Source organism: Neovison vison, chromosome 13 (assembly GCF_020171115.1).
Source record: "Neovison vison isolate M4711 chromosome 13, ASM_NN_V1, whole genome shotgun sequence".
NCBI classification, from domain to species: Eukaryota; Metazoa; Chordata; class Mammalia; order Carnivora; family Mustelidae; genus Neogale; species Neogale vison.
Genome location: NC_058103.1, coordinates 37654941 through 37671792, shown reverse-complemented (window position 1 = coordinate 37671792; position 16852 = coordinate 37654941). Strand labels below are relative to the sequence as shown.

At 38.8% G+C, this 16852-nt stretch overlaps 1 protein-coding gene across 1 annotated transcript in view; it reads right to left on the bottom strand.

Moving 5' to 3' along the window:
* The window catches only part of KCNH5 (potassium voltage-gated channel subfamily H member 5), a 290625-nt gene that overhangs the window by 206760 nt on the left and 67013 nt on the right, over nucleotides 1–16852 (bottom strand). Inside the window, exon 7 of the mRNA XM_044232335.1 lies at nucleotides 13386–13812. Within this exon, the coding sequence (XP_044088270.1) occupies nucleotides 13386–13812 (427 nt within the window). The remainder of the gene's footprint in view (nucleotides 1–13385; nucleotides 13813–16852) is intronic.

Genomic DNA, 16852 nt, shown 5'->3' with positions numbered 1-16852 from the left:
GAAGCACAGTCCGAGGTTGAGGAGGGTGGGAAGAAAACATGTGAAGAGTTGCACAAAAATAGCTACTCAGCAAAATGTGAGAGGGAGGCAACCTAAAATAAGCCAAGATTTGTAAGATCATGAACAACGCACTTTCCTGGCACCTGTCCACAAAGCTGCGGTTCACGCCAGCCCATGTTCAGCAGTCCTAATACAGGAACAAAAGAGGCAAGTAGAGTCGGGCTGGGAATTTTTTAACACACAGTGCAGCAACAGGAGAAAGGATGATGGATCCTCAAATGTTGGTGCACGTCTGGGATGGGGGAAGAATGTTCTCGAGCCAGACCCTGCGAAGAGAAGGGAGTCGGGAAACGCACCTATTATGGGGGTCCTTTGAGGCCTTTTCTGAAAGGAACTGAAAAGGCAAAGTCATAGACGGCTCAGTTTAAGAAAAGGCCCCGAGGTCAACAGCACTTACCCCCAATTCTCATTAGAAGAGTCAACACCCATTTCTTTTGGCAAAGTCTAACTAGACGTATAAGCTTAATTGTCCTTCCCTTACATTTATTTTAAATCAGTAAGGCTCCCAAATTAGACTTTCACAGATTAAGACTTTGGGGGGTTGTTAAACATAAATTCAACTTTAAAAAGGATCGCATCTAAAAGGGTAGCTCCAGAGAACTAGCTTCAGAGAGGATATTTTTAAAGCCACCAATACTCCCTGACGGTCAACCTGAACATAATTCTCATCCCATAAAAATCGTTTTACCTACAATCACATAGCCCAAAGCTACAACCATGCACCTGGCACCTTTACTCCCAGGGAGGCTTAACTCAGTCATCACAATGTAATGTAATGTAAATATTAATAGGTAAGAAGTAGTCACTTAGGAACTGGCTTAGAAGTTGTTCCAAATAAAATCCCCTCTCTGAGGATACCAGAGCAATTCTTAAATCCACACAAAAGGCCTTCTTATTTTAGCAAATTCTAAATATATTCATATATGGATTTGTCAGTCTTTCAATTTTTGAAAAATTTTGCATTTTATTTCCAGCAAAATTAAAATCATGTATCAGTTGATCCTTGATATCACATACATAAGGATCATCTAGGCCCCCAGAGCTTTTTCTCTAGCAGAACACAATTCACCTACCAGGTAACAACTTATCCTGGACAAGAAACACATTCATAGGAATCAACACAAATTTATTGGAAGGTTACCATATAATCTCATAAATAAAATTCTTCCCTTACTAAAATCCCTATTCTTAGAAAACAGGATTTCATAAAAACTTCTTTACAAGTCAATTTTATTTCCTATCTTATAAATGAAAACTCCAAGTATATGTACTATATCTAATAGCCTAACTTAAATATATTTTGTTGAACTTAAATGGTGATTCAGAAAAAAAGCATCAGTGGCAGTGAAAAGTACTTTTTAAGTATACTCTACCCGCACTAGGTTAATGACTACTGATAGAATTATTTTCCTTCATACAAGAAAAAAAAAAAAAGTTTAGATCCCATAGAGGCAAATTCTCCATGTGGTTCTCTCCCCTCAACTATCCAATGAAACTACTGGGGAAGGTCACCAAAGACCTCGTGATGCCAACCAGACCTCCTGACTCACTGCCCCATGTATGCTGCTGTTCTCCCTTCCTTCTTGACATTCTTTTATTCTTTGTTGCAACAAACTCTTCTTCTTTTACCTCTCTCAGTTCTCTCCTTTACCTTTCTGTGGCTCTCCTTCCTCAAGTGCCATTCCCCATCCCCTTCATTCTGACTCTACCCTGCACCCTCTTGGTATCAGTTACTTTCTCTACATCCTGATTCACAAGATCTCACTATGCCTCACATCACTAGAACCCCAAAACATACTTTTAACTATCTAACCTGACACACATCACCAACCCAATGACCTGACACCTCACCTTCAACACGTTCAAAATAAAACTATTCTCTGCCCCCAGGAATGGTTGCTTCTTCTTCCTATCTCAGAGAAAAATGTAGTCATTCACTCAGCTGAATTAGCCAAAATCTATAAGTTCTTTTGACATTTCTCTTGACCATACTTGACACATTTATCCACCCACCAATAACAACTTAAAAAATATTTCAGGAATTTAATGTACAACCTATTTTTGAGTATTCCAAATAACTCTGCAGTGTAGGGATCTCCATTTTACAGCTGATGGTTTAGATAATTGGTGTAAATTCTTAGGAAGTGAACGTAGGTCTGTCTGGCTCTGAAGTCCATGGTCTTCTCATAAACCACGCTGCCTAGCTAGACTTTGGGAAGCTACAAATATGCCAACTCTAGCCTGCCACCTGTTTACAGCTTTACTGGAACATAGCCAGGCTCCTTTATTTATGCCTCTGCCTGCTTTAACACTACAACAGCAGAGATGAGTGGTTGCAACAGAGGCTTACAGACACGAAGCCTAAGATAGTTGTCACCTGTCCTTTTATAGAAAAAAAAAAAAAAACAACTTGCCAATTCTGAAAGTATACCATCCTCCATATCCCTACCACATCAGGTTACTGTAACAGCCTCGTAATTGGTTTCTCTGCCCACAGGCTTTATCTCTTCCAATCCATCTTCCACACTGAAGAATAAAGTTCTTATTTTTCCCACAACCTTTAGGATAAAAGACAAATTCCTTACCCAAGCTATGCAAGACTTTTTGACATCCTAGTACCTTCCTTCATCCACATCTACTTTCCATTCAAGTCAAAGTGAAATACATGGAGTTCTACAAAAGAGCCAAGCCATTTCATTACTGGTATTTTCATATACATTCTCTGTATTCAGAAAATGCTTAAGTCCTAAGTGTTTCTGTATTCTAAGCTCAAGAATCACTTCCTCCTAGAAATCTTCCTGCATTGTTCAGGATAAGCTAGATAACCTTCTTTTACTCATCAAATGATGTTTGATGAGCCTAACTATCAACTAGGCACAATGCTTGATGCTAAATATATAATGACAAATAGGACAAATGGGACAAATCCAACTGTTCTTACCAGCCTTCTAGTTCAGCCCAACTTCTTTATTCATCTGTTCAAAGACTTAGCTCTTGGCTCACAGTATCAAGAGAAGTAAAATGGACATGAAGATGGAGAAGGAATGGAGATGGGGAAAGACTTGCAGATGGAAATGGGAGTAGAAGTGGGGATGAGGATGGAGTTGATGGAGATGAAATGGGGATGGGGATGAAGAGAGATGTGAGGAAGAGGATGGGGATGAGGATGGGGATGGGATGAAGGTGGGGATAAGGATGGAGATGGGGATAAGGATGGGGAAGGGTTGGAGATGGGGACAGAAAAGGGGATGGAGATGAGTATGGGGATTAGGATGAAGATGGGGACTGGGTGGAGGTGGGGATGGGGGTGAAGATGGCAATAGGGATGGAAATGGGAATGGAGATAGAGAGGGGAGTGGGGATGGAGATGGGGATAGGGGGGGAGTGGCAGTAGGAATAGGGATGGAAGGAATGGGAGAAAAAGAAACAATTCAGGGATTCTCTTGTCTGACACTCACCATACCACTAAATTAACTCACCATACCACTTAACTAAGAAACTATCCAATTTGTTTCCTTAATAACAATACTACCAGAACACTTGGGACAATGATGGATGAATTAAATAATTTTGAGTGATACAGAGACACAAGGCAGTTCCAGAGACCAAGTCTTTTCAAAGAGGTCAGGCTAGTTAATAGGCCACTGTGAAAATTTCCTCTTTTCTGGGAAAACTCAATCGTTAGAGAATCTGAGAAGTTTTGTGAAAATGTGACTAGGCATAAAAAGAAATATGAGTCTAAAAGAACATTCCTGCAAAAGATACAAGTTCTATTTTGAATAAGAAACAGGGAATAAAGTGCACATCACATAGTCTTTTTCTAACTACTGGACTATACATCTGAAACTACCAAACCATGAAAAAGGTACTTATAACCCTGAACTTTATGTTCCACAAAATGTTTTTCCTCATAAGATACTCAGTTCATTAAAGAAGAGACAAAAAAAAATCTTTTTTACAAGCAGAGGTAAAGCAGACAGAAAGAACTGACCCAGTTTCCAAAATAAACATTAAGCTTAAAAGTCTCTCCATCTGGCTGAATCTAAAACCAGAAATGAAAATCAGCATGTTCACACTCCACTTCCTACCTACACCACAACAGCAAGGACAAGAAAAAATTCAACATGTTACTTAATATTGTATCTCAGTCATCTGAAGTCTCATATTAATATCTGTAATTTTTTTAATATTGGAAAAGGACAAAAGTTCACTTTTATGATTTTTAGAAGCATTTATTTAATATTTATTTTCATTTTATTTATTTTTCTCTTCCAAGTTTTTATTTAAATTCCAGTTAGTTAATAGTTCACTTTTTTTAAAGATTTTATTTATTTATTTGACAGACAGAGATCACAAGTAGGCAGAGAAGCAGGCAGAGAGAGAGGAAGGGAAGCAGACTCCCCAATGAGCAGAGAGCCCGATGCAGGGCTCGATCCCAGGACCCTGGTATCATGACCTGAGCCCGAAGGCAGAGGCTTTAACCCACTGAGCCACACAAGTGCCCCTAATAGTTCACTTTTAAACATGCCTGGATATCCATATGGGCCAAACTCCTTCAGTGTCCCCACTGGCCTGGAGTACAGACTTCTCCCTGGGCTTCACTCTTATGTCCTAAAGCAAATGTCTTTTTCTGCCTAATTTCTATTTGAAAAACACTTTTCTTTCCAAAAGCACAATTTCTGTTCTCTACAATATCTTCTGACCATGCTCCCTTTTAACTCTTCCCTGAATATATTCCATACAAGATGCATCTTACTTTCCATAAAACAAGGTATGTAATATACATGAAAAGCCCTAAAAATTGTGACATCTCTTCCTTTTCATTATTAACTCCATTCCAATAAACAGCCCAATTCTATGAATAAAGGCATAACTGCACTAACAGAATCTTAGATATATAAAATGTTGGCACTGAAAGATACCTTAAAACCCATTTATATCAACTTCTGCATTACACAGTTGAAAAAACTAAAACCCAGAGATTCAAAGACTCTCCAAGGTCACATAATCCTTAGCCCTCAACTTATTCCATATTCTTCCGATCTCTGGGTCTCACCATTTTCTATTTATTTCCTTTTTCTATGGAGAGAGTTGAAAGCAATGCCTATAATCCCAGCTCGGCTTTTATCTGAACTCCACAGAGAATGCTAAATTAGATCATCAACTCGAGAATAGGATACGTGGCATCGGTCTCCCCTGCGTGCTACTGAGTGACCAGTATGTAACTAAGTGCTCCCTGGTGGCTTAACCACCCACATGGAGATCTGAATTTCTCCTCATACACAAGCCACTGGCAGATGGTCCTACTATACTTATAAATGTGCTAAACTGTTTGCTGCTGCATTATAAACCGTATCAGTCAATTACACAAAGATCTTAGACTGTTTGAGCTATCATCAATTACATCCTATTTGAAAATTGCAAATTAGCATTTCTAGGACTACCTGCCCGTCTACCAATTAAATCTCAGCAGTTTTCACATTTATAGTTTTTAGTTTTGCTTTGTTTTACTTTTAAAGACTTAATTGCATGGAATCCCACCAGGACAGATTCTGATTCCCATATATACCACATGAAACAGGCTGCCTCAACTTAGCAACCAAGCAGGCAACAATGGAAAGACCAAAAAGAAAAAAGCACTTTTAAATAAAACAAGTACCCAAAGTCTAGTCTTACAGTCCTTTGAAATATGCTATCTAAAATATGCTGTCTACATGATTACTAATGTATTTAACCATGTATTAAAACAAAACAAAGCAAGAGAACAAAACAGAGGGAGCAAGAAATTTAGGGCTAGATACAAATTACTTACAGCAAAAAGTTATTCATGCCTTATATATATTTTTTAATTATAATGACAGATGCCAGTATATAGATTTTTATAATGGTTGGGTTAAAGTAAAATACAATTTATGTGATCGTTTAGTAATGAAGAAGAAACTAAGTAATTACTTCCTTGATAAATCTTTGGAAGAGAATTCACAAAAGTACATTAAGACAAAGGATAATCATATCAGAAAAATTCCATTCTCATATTGCTTTGTTTTATAGCCATCAAAACAAACCATCAGTGCACTAAGATGCTAGAAGCAAAATTAGTCAGTCTGCTAATCTTTGGGGGAAAAAAACTATTATGGGCTCAGTAAGATTATATAAATGAAATGGATTAGAAAACATTTCATGAAAGTATCATGAAGTATTTGTTCTGCAAATAAGTAAAGAGATTACCCACATCTTGATCTTAAAAAAAAAAAAAGTGTGTTATTTTCCACAACTGTTGCAGAACTAAATACAAAAATATCTTTTCACAAATGTCCTTTGGTAGTGAATTCCATGAACATCAGCAGGGTCATTGGGTTCATTCGTGAATGGACAAATGCTAATGAGAGAGAGCATACTATCCTGAGATAGTATAATGGCTGCTACCAAAGCCATGGAGTTCTACTCAAGGCATAGAGCATGCCCAAATTGAGAACAGACAGACTGGAGATAAAGAATGCATGGTGGTAGACATATGTTGAGAAGATCCATTTCTACAATCTGAGCAGGAAGATTCTCCACCTTGGACAAATGATGGACAAAGGATTTAAGCCTAAGAAATCCCCAGCTAGCAGATAAAAGAACTATCCTGGGATCCTGCTGACACAGAAAGGTTCAAGAGGGAACATAAGGTGACTGGGACTGAAGGGAGACCACAGTCATAGGTTCTGTCTGAAGATTTGTCTGACAGCAGCAAGGAGAACCTTTAAACTGTGTTCCCGGACAGAGTCCACAAGCAATTCAATATCAGCAGTGAACGGACCTAAAGGTCAGAGAGAAAAGGCTATTGAAGAAAGAAGAGGGCTCAGAAAGGACCTAGGAACTGAAATTACTGCCATTAATGTTTCTCAATTTTGCTAGAAGGCATGAAAACTTTAGATGACTTCCTCCAGAAGAATAGGCTATCATTTTACAAGTAATGATTATTTTTCTCCACAGAATATAGGCATTTTCCTCCACAGAATATAGGCAGTTGGTTTTTCCATCAACCTTTTGATAAAACATTTTTCTCAGTTACTGGGTTATAAGATTTTAAGTGGTACTTCTCAAACACCACTCAATTCTAGATTGACTAGGATCTTAGCACAACTAAAAACATGAAGCTTTCTGTTTTCTATTTCCCTCTTCCTTTACCCTCCTTACACACACACACACACACACACACAGGCACATGCACACGCACATGCACCCACAAGCATACAGACATACATGCTAAATCTGTAGCTCCATCTATGGCTGATAACACATACTGGGTTCTGGGAACAGTAATAGTTTGTTTTGTTTGTTTTCCTTGGTGTTATTGTAGGGAGAAAAGTGACACTAAAATTACAAACAGCTGCAATAGGCACATTTGGTTGGTATTTTAGCATGTGTGTCTAATACATTTTGGAACTGCAAAACGTTACTGTAACACTTCATGGGTCTTGACAGTTTTCTATCAACTTCTTGGGTTGCTGCAAAGGAAACATGCCATTAAATTACTAAAGGACTCAGACTAAGAAGGAAAGGATTCAGACTAAGAAGGAAATTAAAAAGGCATCTCCTGGCACTCCTGTTCACTCCTGGCAATAGTAACTGGACTTGAGGCATAAAAAGAAAACCAAAGTCAATAGGCAAAAGAAGTGTCAGAAACCAGTTTATAAACAGAAAACCAATGCTCAGGTGTTAAAAAAAATATAGCAGAAACTCAGAAAAGGACCAAATTTAAGACCAGGTCTTCATCTTGAAATCAAGGTAGGAACTAAATAAAGATAAAAGAAGGAGAAAGGCATTTAGATATATCAACAGAATTGGCCATACATGAACCAAATGTAGTTTTGAAAATTCAACTCAATCTACGTGAAAATTTTCAATGCAGGTAGATTCAAAAGGTGGAGAGTAAAAAGTGGTGGGAGAAAGGGTTGTTGGTTCTTTCACTAACTATCCTCTTAGAACTTATCATCAGGGGCTTAGAAACTTAAGAGTTGGAGCAGTCCAGTGATAGGAGCCACTACATTCCCAGAGGGAGACATAGGTGAACTCAGGGCTTTCACAAAGGAATCAGCAACAAAACCTGAAGCGTGCACATTTTCCTAGCATGTATCTTCATCAGAGACCTAACTGGAGTGGATTCAAGAACAGGAAATTCTCATTATAACCATCAAGGCCATCTTCAGTTTCAGTCATTCATACAACAAACTGAGATTGAGTATGGCATTAAAAACTGTTCAGAAGCTGAGTGTACAGAAGCAAAAAACAGGCAAAGACACCACTTTCATGGAACTTGGCAACAGCCAGACCATGAAGATTTAGAAGGGTAGGGAATCTAGATTTTATATTATGTGCAATGGAAAACATTGGAGGGCTTCAAGCAAAGAAATGGTGTGATCTTATTTACCTTAAGAGGGCTACATTTTGAACCTAAAGATACACGCAGACTGAAAGTGAAGGGGTGGAGAAGCATCTTTCATGCCAATGGGACTCAAAAGAAGGCTGGGGTAGCGATTCTCATATCAGATAAATTAGACTTCAAACTAAAGACTATAGTCAGAGATACAGAAGGACACTACATAATCCTTAAAGGGACTATCCACCAAGATGATCTAACAATTGTAAATATCTATGCTCCCAATATGGGAGCAGCCAATTACTTAAGAAAACTGTTAATCAAGATAAAGAGTCATATTGATATGAATACACTAATCGTAGGAGATCTTAACACGCCTCTTTCAGAATTAGACAGATCATCGAAGCAGAAAATCAATAAAGAAACAAGAGCATTGAATGACACATTGGACCAGATGGACCTCATAGATATATACAGAACATTCCACCCTAAAACAAGAGAATACTCATTCTTCTCAAGTGCACACGGAACCTTCTCCAGAATAGACCACATACTGGGTCACAAATCAGGACTCAACCGATACCAAAAGACTGAGATTATTCCCTGCATATTCTCAGATCACAATGCTTTGAAACTGGAGCTCAATCACAAGGAAAAGTTCCGAAGGAACTCAAACACCTGGAAGCTAAAGACCACCTTGCTTAAGAATGCTTGGATCAACCAGGAGATCAAAGAAGAACTGAAACAATTCATGGAAACCAATGAGAATGAAGACACTTCGGTCCAAAACCTATGGGATACAGCAAAGGCGGTCCTAAGGGGAAAATATATAGCCATCCAAGCCTTGCTCAAAAAAATTGAAAAATCCAGAACACACCAGCTGTCTCTACACCTTAAAGAACTGGAGGATCAACAACAAATCAAACCAACTCCACACATAAGAAGGGAAATCATCAAGATTAGAGCTGAGATCAATGAGGGAGAAACCAGAGATACAGTAGAACGTATCAATGAAACTAGAAGCTGGTTTTTTGAAAGAATCAATAATATCGATAAGCCACTGGCTACACTAATCCGAAAGAAAAGAGAGAAATCCCAAATTCATAAAATTATGAATGAAAAGGGAGAGATCACAACTAACGCCAAGGAAGTAGAAACAATCATCAGAAGTTATTACGAACAGTTATATGCCAATAAGCTTAGCAACCTAGATGAAATGGATGCATTCCTGGAAAAATAAAAACTACCAAAATTGAACCAGGAAGAAATCGACAACCTGAGGGCTACAAACACAAAACAGATAATCATATCAAAAAATGGGCAGAAGATATGAACAGACACTTCTCCAATGAAGACATACAAATTGCTATCAGACACATGAAAAAATGTTCATCATCACTAGCCATCAGGGAGATTCAAATTAAAACCACATTAAGATACCACCTTACACCAGTTAGAATGGCCAAAGTTAGCAAGACAGGAAACAGCGTGTGTTGGAGAGAATGTGGAGAAAGGGGAACCCTCTTACACTGTTGGTGGGAATGCAAGTTGGTGCAGCCTCTTTGGAGAACAGTGTGGAGATTCCTCAAGAAATTAAAAATAGAGCTTCCCTATGACCCTGCAATTGCACTACTGGGTATTTACCCCAAAGATACAGATATCGTGAAAAGAAGGGCCATCTGTACCCCAATGTTTATAGCAGCAATGGCCACGGTCGCCAAACTGTGGAAAGAACCAAGATGCCCTTCAACGGACGAATGGAAAAGGAAGATGTGGTCCATATACACTATGGAGTATTATGCCTCCATCAGAAAGGACGAATACCCAACTTTTGTAGCAACATGGACAGGACTGGAAGAGATTATGCTGAGTGAAATAAGTAAAGCAGAGAGAGTCAATTATCATATGGTTTCACTTATTTGTGGAGCATAACAAATAACATGGAGGACATAGGGAGATCGAGAGGAGAAGGGAGTTGCGGAAAATTGGAAGGGGAGGTGAACCATGAGAGACTATGGATTCTGAAAACAACCTGAGGGTTTTGAAGGGGTGAGGGGTGGGAGGTTGGGGGAGCCCGGTGGTGGGTATTAAGGAGGGCACGGATTGCATGGAGCACTGGGTGTGGTGCAAAAACAATGACTACTCTTAACGCTGAAGAGAAATTTAAAGAAAAAAGGGAAAAAAAGTGCTACTCTAGATAAACCATGACAGACTATGGACTCTGAGAATCAAACTTAGGATTTTCGATGGGAGGGGGGTGAGAAGTTGGGTGAGCCTGGTGATGGGTATTAAGGAGGGCATTTATTGTATGGAGCAGTGGGTATGGTGCATAAACAATAAATGCTGGAACACTGAAAATAAATAAAATAAAATAAAATTTTAAAAGGGGTTACTCTCACTTTCTCTGACTTTTTTTTACTTAGCATAATACTCTTCAGCTCCATCCATCACTTCTGGGTAGAGACTATGGGACAAGAGTAAAAACAGAAGGAACATATAGGAGATTATAGTAAATGTCCTGACCAGTGAGGGTGACTTGGTCTTCAGTGGTAAGTGGAGAGAAATAATCAAATGTATTCTGAAGGTAAAGGCAATAAGACTTGTTATGACAAGATGTAATAAATGAGAAAAACAGCAATGTAAGATGATTCCTGAGAAACAAAGTGAACAGTGCTAACCTTCAACTCTATATAGATTTTATTTTCCCATTATCCTATTGTTTAAAAATCTTGAGAAAAAAGAAAGAAAAATCTAACTATGCTAGTCTACCCACTCTACAAAATAGTTTGGCAACTTCTTTTAAAAACTAAACATACATTTATTGTGCATCTCAACAATCTGTTTCCTGGATATTTATCTCAGAAAATAGAGAACTTACATCCAAAGGAAAAAAAAATTGTACACAAATGTTCTTGGCAGCTTTCTTTGTAATGGCAAAAACTGGAAACAACCAAAATGGCTTTTAATAGATGAACAGCTGAACAGTGACATATCCAAACCATGAAATACTACTCAGCAATAAAAAGGAATAGACTGTTGATACACTCAACAATTTAGATAGCCTGCAAGGGGTTATACGGAAAGTCAAAAGCCAATTTGAAAAGGTCACATTTTGAATGACTCCATTTGCATAACATTTTCAAAATCAACACTATATAGAAGAGCAAAACAGTAGTTGCCAAGGCTTAGGGATGCTTTGAGGGAAGGAATGGGTATGACTATAAAGAAGTAATACGAGGAAAGAAGGTGTTTGTTGTGATGGAACAACCCCGTATCTTGATTTCAGTGGTAAGTAAAACAATCAACACATGATAAAGCAACACAAAACTACACACATATATTGTTTTAGTGTCAGTGTCGATCACATGCTGGATTGATTATACAGGATATAACTATTGGAAGAAACTAGGTAAAAAGCATAAAGCCTTCTCTATACTATCTTTGCTGCCTCCAGTGAATCAATAATCGCTTCCAAATATTTTTTTTAACTCTAACTAAGCTCAAGTATAAGGCAAAATGCATTATATAAATACTAAAAGCAGTATAGTAATAAATATCACATCTGACACAATGTCGTCTTCTGAATTTATAACACACCAATACATTTTACCATGTTGGGTGTGTAGACAGCAGTTTAATTTGTCATCAGGCTCTCTTTGTATGTAGGAACAGACTTCCTCCTAAAAGCCTATGAAGCAGACAGCACTTGGCATTCTCAGTCTATGTCTTTACCTCTAAACAGCAGGTAGAACCCATGTGTTCTTGTACCTGCACCCGCACAAAGGAATGCAGAGAGATGGAAGCCAAACTGCCAATACTCTCATGCTCCAATAGCTATCAAAAACCCTCAACTCCGAAAATGTGAAAACTGCCTTACGCTGACCCAAAATACTGACATTTCATGGGCCACCTGACACTCCCGAACTCCTAACATTTTCCCATTGGTGTCAAAATGAAAACCTCTGTAATGTAGAATCTCAGAAAGGACAGCTCAATCCACAAACCAAAGAACATGACCCAAAGGCTTAACAGGTCCTAATAACACTAGTCATACCTCTAGTACAATGATCTTATGGTTACTCTAGAGGTCAGGATTAGGCTTGAATAAATCATCTCAGTCAACTTGAAGGGGTAAATGATGGTGAAGTTTCCCTCAAAATCTTTTTTTAAAACAGCTTATTTGATATGTATCTCCTAACATAGGAGATCCTAAGGTTTTGATCTTCTAACATAATCCAACATCAGTCAGAGTGGACGACACATGTTCTTTGACTCCTTTAGAGAACATTCTACTCCCTTGAAAAACATCCAAACATTTAGTACTCAGGTATGCCTGGTAAATAGTGGACACTTTTATCATTGCCCAATGAGGTTGTATTTACTAATCTTTTCATTCTCTAAAAGAGGTATATATTCAACCTAGAGTGTTTGTAATGAAGACTAGATTTATAAAACTTTTTCTGAGTCTTAATTGTAAAAACCAACATAAAGCTGTCTTGAGATCAACACTAGTCAAGAGTTCAGTTACTAACTAAAGTAGTTTCTAAACTATGCATCTCCCATCATATCCCGTCAGCTTTTTCGGAATTTAATACACTGCCAACAAAACCTATGGGATATGCCAGATGCTGCCTTTCTAGATGCTGATCTCTCTGGGAAAGAGCTCTGCCAGATAGAATGCTGTGAACAGAATTAAATCAAAGAGTTCCCATCCTGATTTTTGTATCACTCCACCCACACTGTTTTTCATGTGTTAATATATTCTAAAAAAGTAAAATATATTATTTTGCATTTTTATTTTCTAAGGCTGAATAAAAAATTAAACCAATGCAAGTAATATGGATTAAATGACTTTCTGAGGACGAAGTAGTTTCATTTTAATCCTGTTAGAGAATGGAGTCTGGAAAACTGCCCACAACAATAATTTTCTAATTTTAAAAAGAAAAAGCAAGATACTTACAGCCAACCATCATCATGGCCACTGAAAACATCTTCTCCACATCCGTGGTAGGAGCTATGTTTCCAAATCCTATAGTTGTAAGGCTTGTCATGGTAAAGTAGAGTGAGGACACGTACAGAGAATCCTTGCTGGGTCCTCCTTCCCATATCCCTGCACTGGTGTTATATCGGTAAGGAGTCCCAATGCTCAAGGCCAGCTGGTAGAGCCAACTGTCTATTTGGATGGTGTTCGTCACTTCATCGATGACCTCATAGTCCCCAATGCTATACCATATGCAAGCCAGCCAGTGGGCAACCAGTCCAAACACACACACCAGGAGCACGAGGACTGCGGCTCCATACTCCAGGTAATGGTCCAATTTCCTAGCCACGCGGCCCAGTCGCAAGAGCCGCACCACTTTCAAAGAACTGAAGAGACTGCTGATTCCCTAAAGAAAAAAAAAGAAATGACATGACCCTTTCAGAAAAGAGAAGGCTGGGAAACAATTCAACGGTTTACCTTTATGAATCTGATTGCCCATCTATACGCTAAGAACTATACTCATAATACAGCTCTGATTTTAAGTCAACAAAAATGCTGAAATGGTAAAGAAACTTTTTTTAAAAAGCAGATTTTTTCCCACCAAGAAATAAGATATTTCTGAATTATTAAATAAGATAACTTTTCATTAGCTAAGGGAGATCCAGTCTGTCTTCATAAGTGAAGTATATAATAGCACAGAGAAAAACCAAAGGAGAAAATTACTCAAATGCAATATATACAGAGTATAGAAATAGGATGATGAAACCAGGCCTTTTATTATGTCTGCCTATAAAACTTATCCTCTACTCGAAAACATTTATTTTGATTTCTCACTTTATAATAACCATGAGGACCAAACTTCTGAGAAAGGAATCCCAGTCTTACTGGCAAGCAAACAGGAAATGTTTCCGGGCATGTGAGGAGAATGAGCAGGGGCCATTGTTGTTTCCACTACCTCTTACCATGACTACTCACGGTCAGGCTAAGCACTAAATTTGTAGAGTTCTGAAAAAGTTAAGAGGTGAACATAAAATGGGTACATAATCTACAAAATCCTATCATCCCCTAACAATAGTCACAGAAAGTACTGTAAGGGAACAGCAGCAAGGTAATTCATATTTTGCTGAGAAGCTTAAATCCAATACAACATTATCCAAATGGAATACAGCCCACACCTTCTTCAAACACTGGAAGTCCCATAGTAATTTTTTGGGGGGGGGGGGCAAGCATATAATAAGCCATGTGGGGAAAGAGGATAAATTCATTCTTGATGCAGGGAGGGGACACAGAGCTGTGATCAGGAAGCCTCTCATCAGACCATCACTTCCAAACCTCATGAGGTCTATGACTCTGTTATTGCCAATTCTTTCTCCCAAGGGGGAGACAAGGAGTCTAGCATAACTCACTCTGAGCTTCCTTACAACCAACATAGAGGAATTGGTTGGTTTAATGGGACAGATGTGACATTAGTAAGACTCTAATTTTGGCATCAAAAGGTTTTTGATAGTTAAGGTGAAATGGTTAAGAATTCATTTGGTTAGGATGCCAGGGTGGGTGGTTGGTTAAGTGCCTGCCTTCCGCTCAGGTCATGATCCCAGGGTCCTGGGATCGAGTCCCACTTCAGGCTCACTGCTTAGCAGGGGAACTGCTCCTCCCTCTGCCTCCTGCTCCCCCTGCTTGTGTTCTCTCTCTCTGGCAAATAAATAAAATTTTTTAAAAATGCATTTGGTTATATTATACTCCATATGGTAGCATATAACTGAGATATTTCAAAATAAATATTTGAAAGAGAGAGAACAAAGAGAAGTAGAAACAAGAGAACTTGTGGAAATGAAAGTAGCAGGAACATTTTGACAGTTTTCTGTCTCAGGCTCAATACCTTAGGTCTGGCTCTATTTCGGTTCCTACCCTCAAATGTTGTGGCATCAATGCAGCCTTAAAATAAATTCTCATTTTGCTTGAACACTTGAGGGGAGAAAAGAGATACTGAACTTTAAGCGATTAAAAAAAGTAGAATTATGAAAATTCAGAAGACGGAATGGCAGAATTCAGTGACACGAGATCTTGAAAGGTAAGAAGATTCAAGACAACTTGGAAGCTTTCAGAAATGGAACCTTGTAATCACGAACAACAAAGACAAAAATAAGCATTTATTAAGCACTTCTATAGGCCAACCTCTGAGTTAGGCCCTCGAGGCACTAAAATAAATATGCCTCATTTCTGCTCTAAAGAAACGTCCAAATGCACGACAAAATCAAACAGAACTAAATTAAAAAATAAACCTGGTGCTGTTGTGGACGTTGTTGTCTAGTTCGCTTGAAATTTCAAAGGGACTAATTTCTGGTAAAGTACTGCACAGAAGGGGCACCTGGGTGCTTCAGTTGGTTCAGCATCTGATTCTTGATTTCAGGTCATGATCTCAGGGTCATGAGATCAAGCCCCATGTTGAGCCCTACACTGGGCTCCATGCTGTGTGTGAGGCCTGCTTAAGAGTCGCTGTCTCCCTCTCCCTCTGCCCCTCCCTGCCTTTCCCTCTCTTTCTCTCTTAACATATACACATAGACACACACACACACACACACACACACACACACACAAACTGCACAGAAGAGTCATTTCTACCTGATTTTTTTTCCCTCTAAAAACTAACAGAAGAAAAAAAAAACAGAGAAAATCTTTATTCTCATTCAAGCTAAAAAACAGTCACCACTCTCAACCAGAATGCAGAGAATCAGGACCTACTAGAATTAGGTCCAAATGGTGGGAGGACAAGCTCCCCTGATCTCCGACACAGGCCGAGCTCCTCAAAAGGAGCTGGTCTACCTGGAATGTTACCTGCTCAGGACCCCACTTAATCAAAAAGCCCCATTCTTATGGCCATGTCCAACACTACTTCAACATTACAACATATTTTGTAAGCACTATAAACTCTGCCACGGGTTCTGTGAACCACTCCCTCCTGGGTTTTATCAACCCTCCAACTAACATCTCTTTCAAAATCGTTTTCTAAGGATACCCTCTCCATGCTTCTGTGATGTGTTAGGGTTCTCATCATGATTATCCTCAGCCCATATGCCTGATTCAACCGACTTCTATACCTGGAATTCACCAGTCTACTTCATAGCACAAAACCATCTCCTGACTTACTGATACAGAAGCCAAACACCCCCTACATATCTCTGTTTAAATATCTCACAGGTGTTCAAAAGGTAACTGGTCCCAAAGGGAATCCCTTGCTCCTACTGAATGAGTTGTCTATCCCCTACTCTTGTGAGTGACATCGTTACCTGCCCCAACCCCCAGACATAAGGCTGAGCCTACTGCCACGTCCAGCTGACTATCAAGGGTTATCAAAGGATGTAAGTAAGTGCTCAAAATAAACCTTCTTAATAAATCTCTCAAAAATTTCCCTTCTTTCCTATTCCCAAGGCCTTGTTCTGATCATG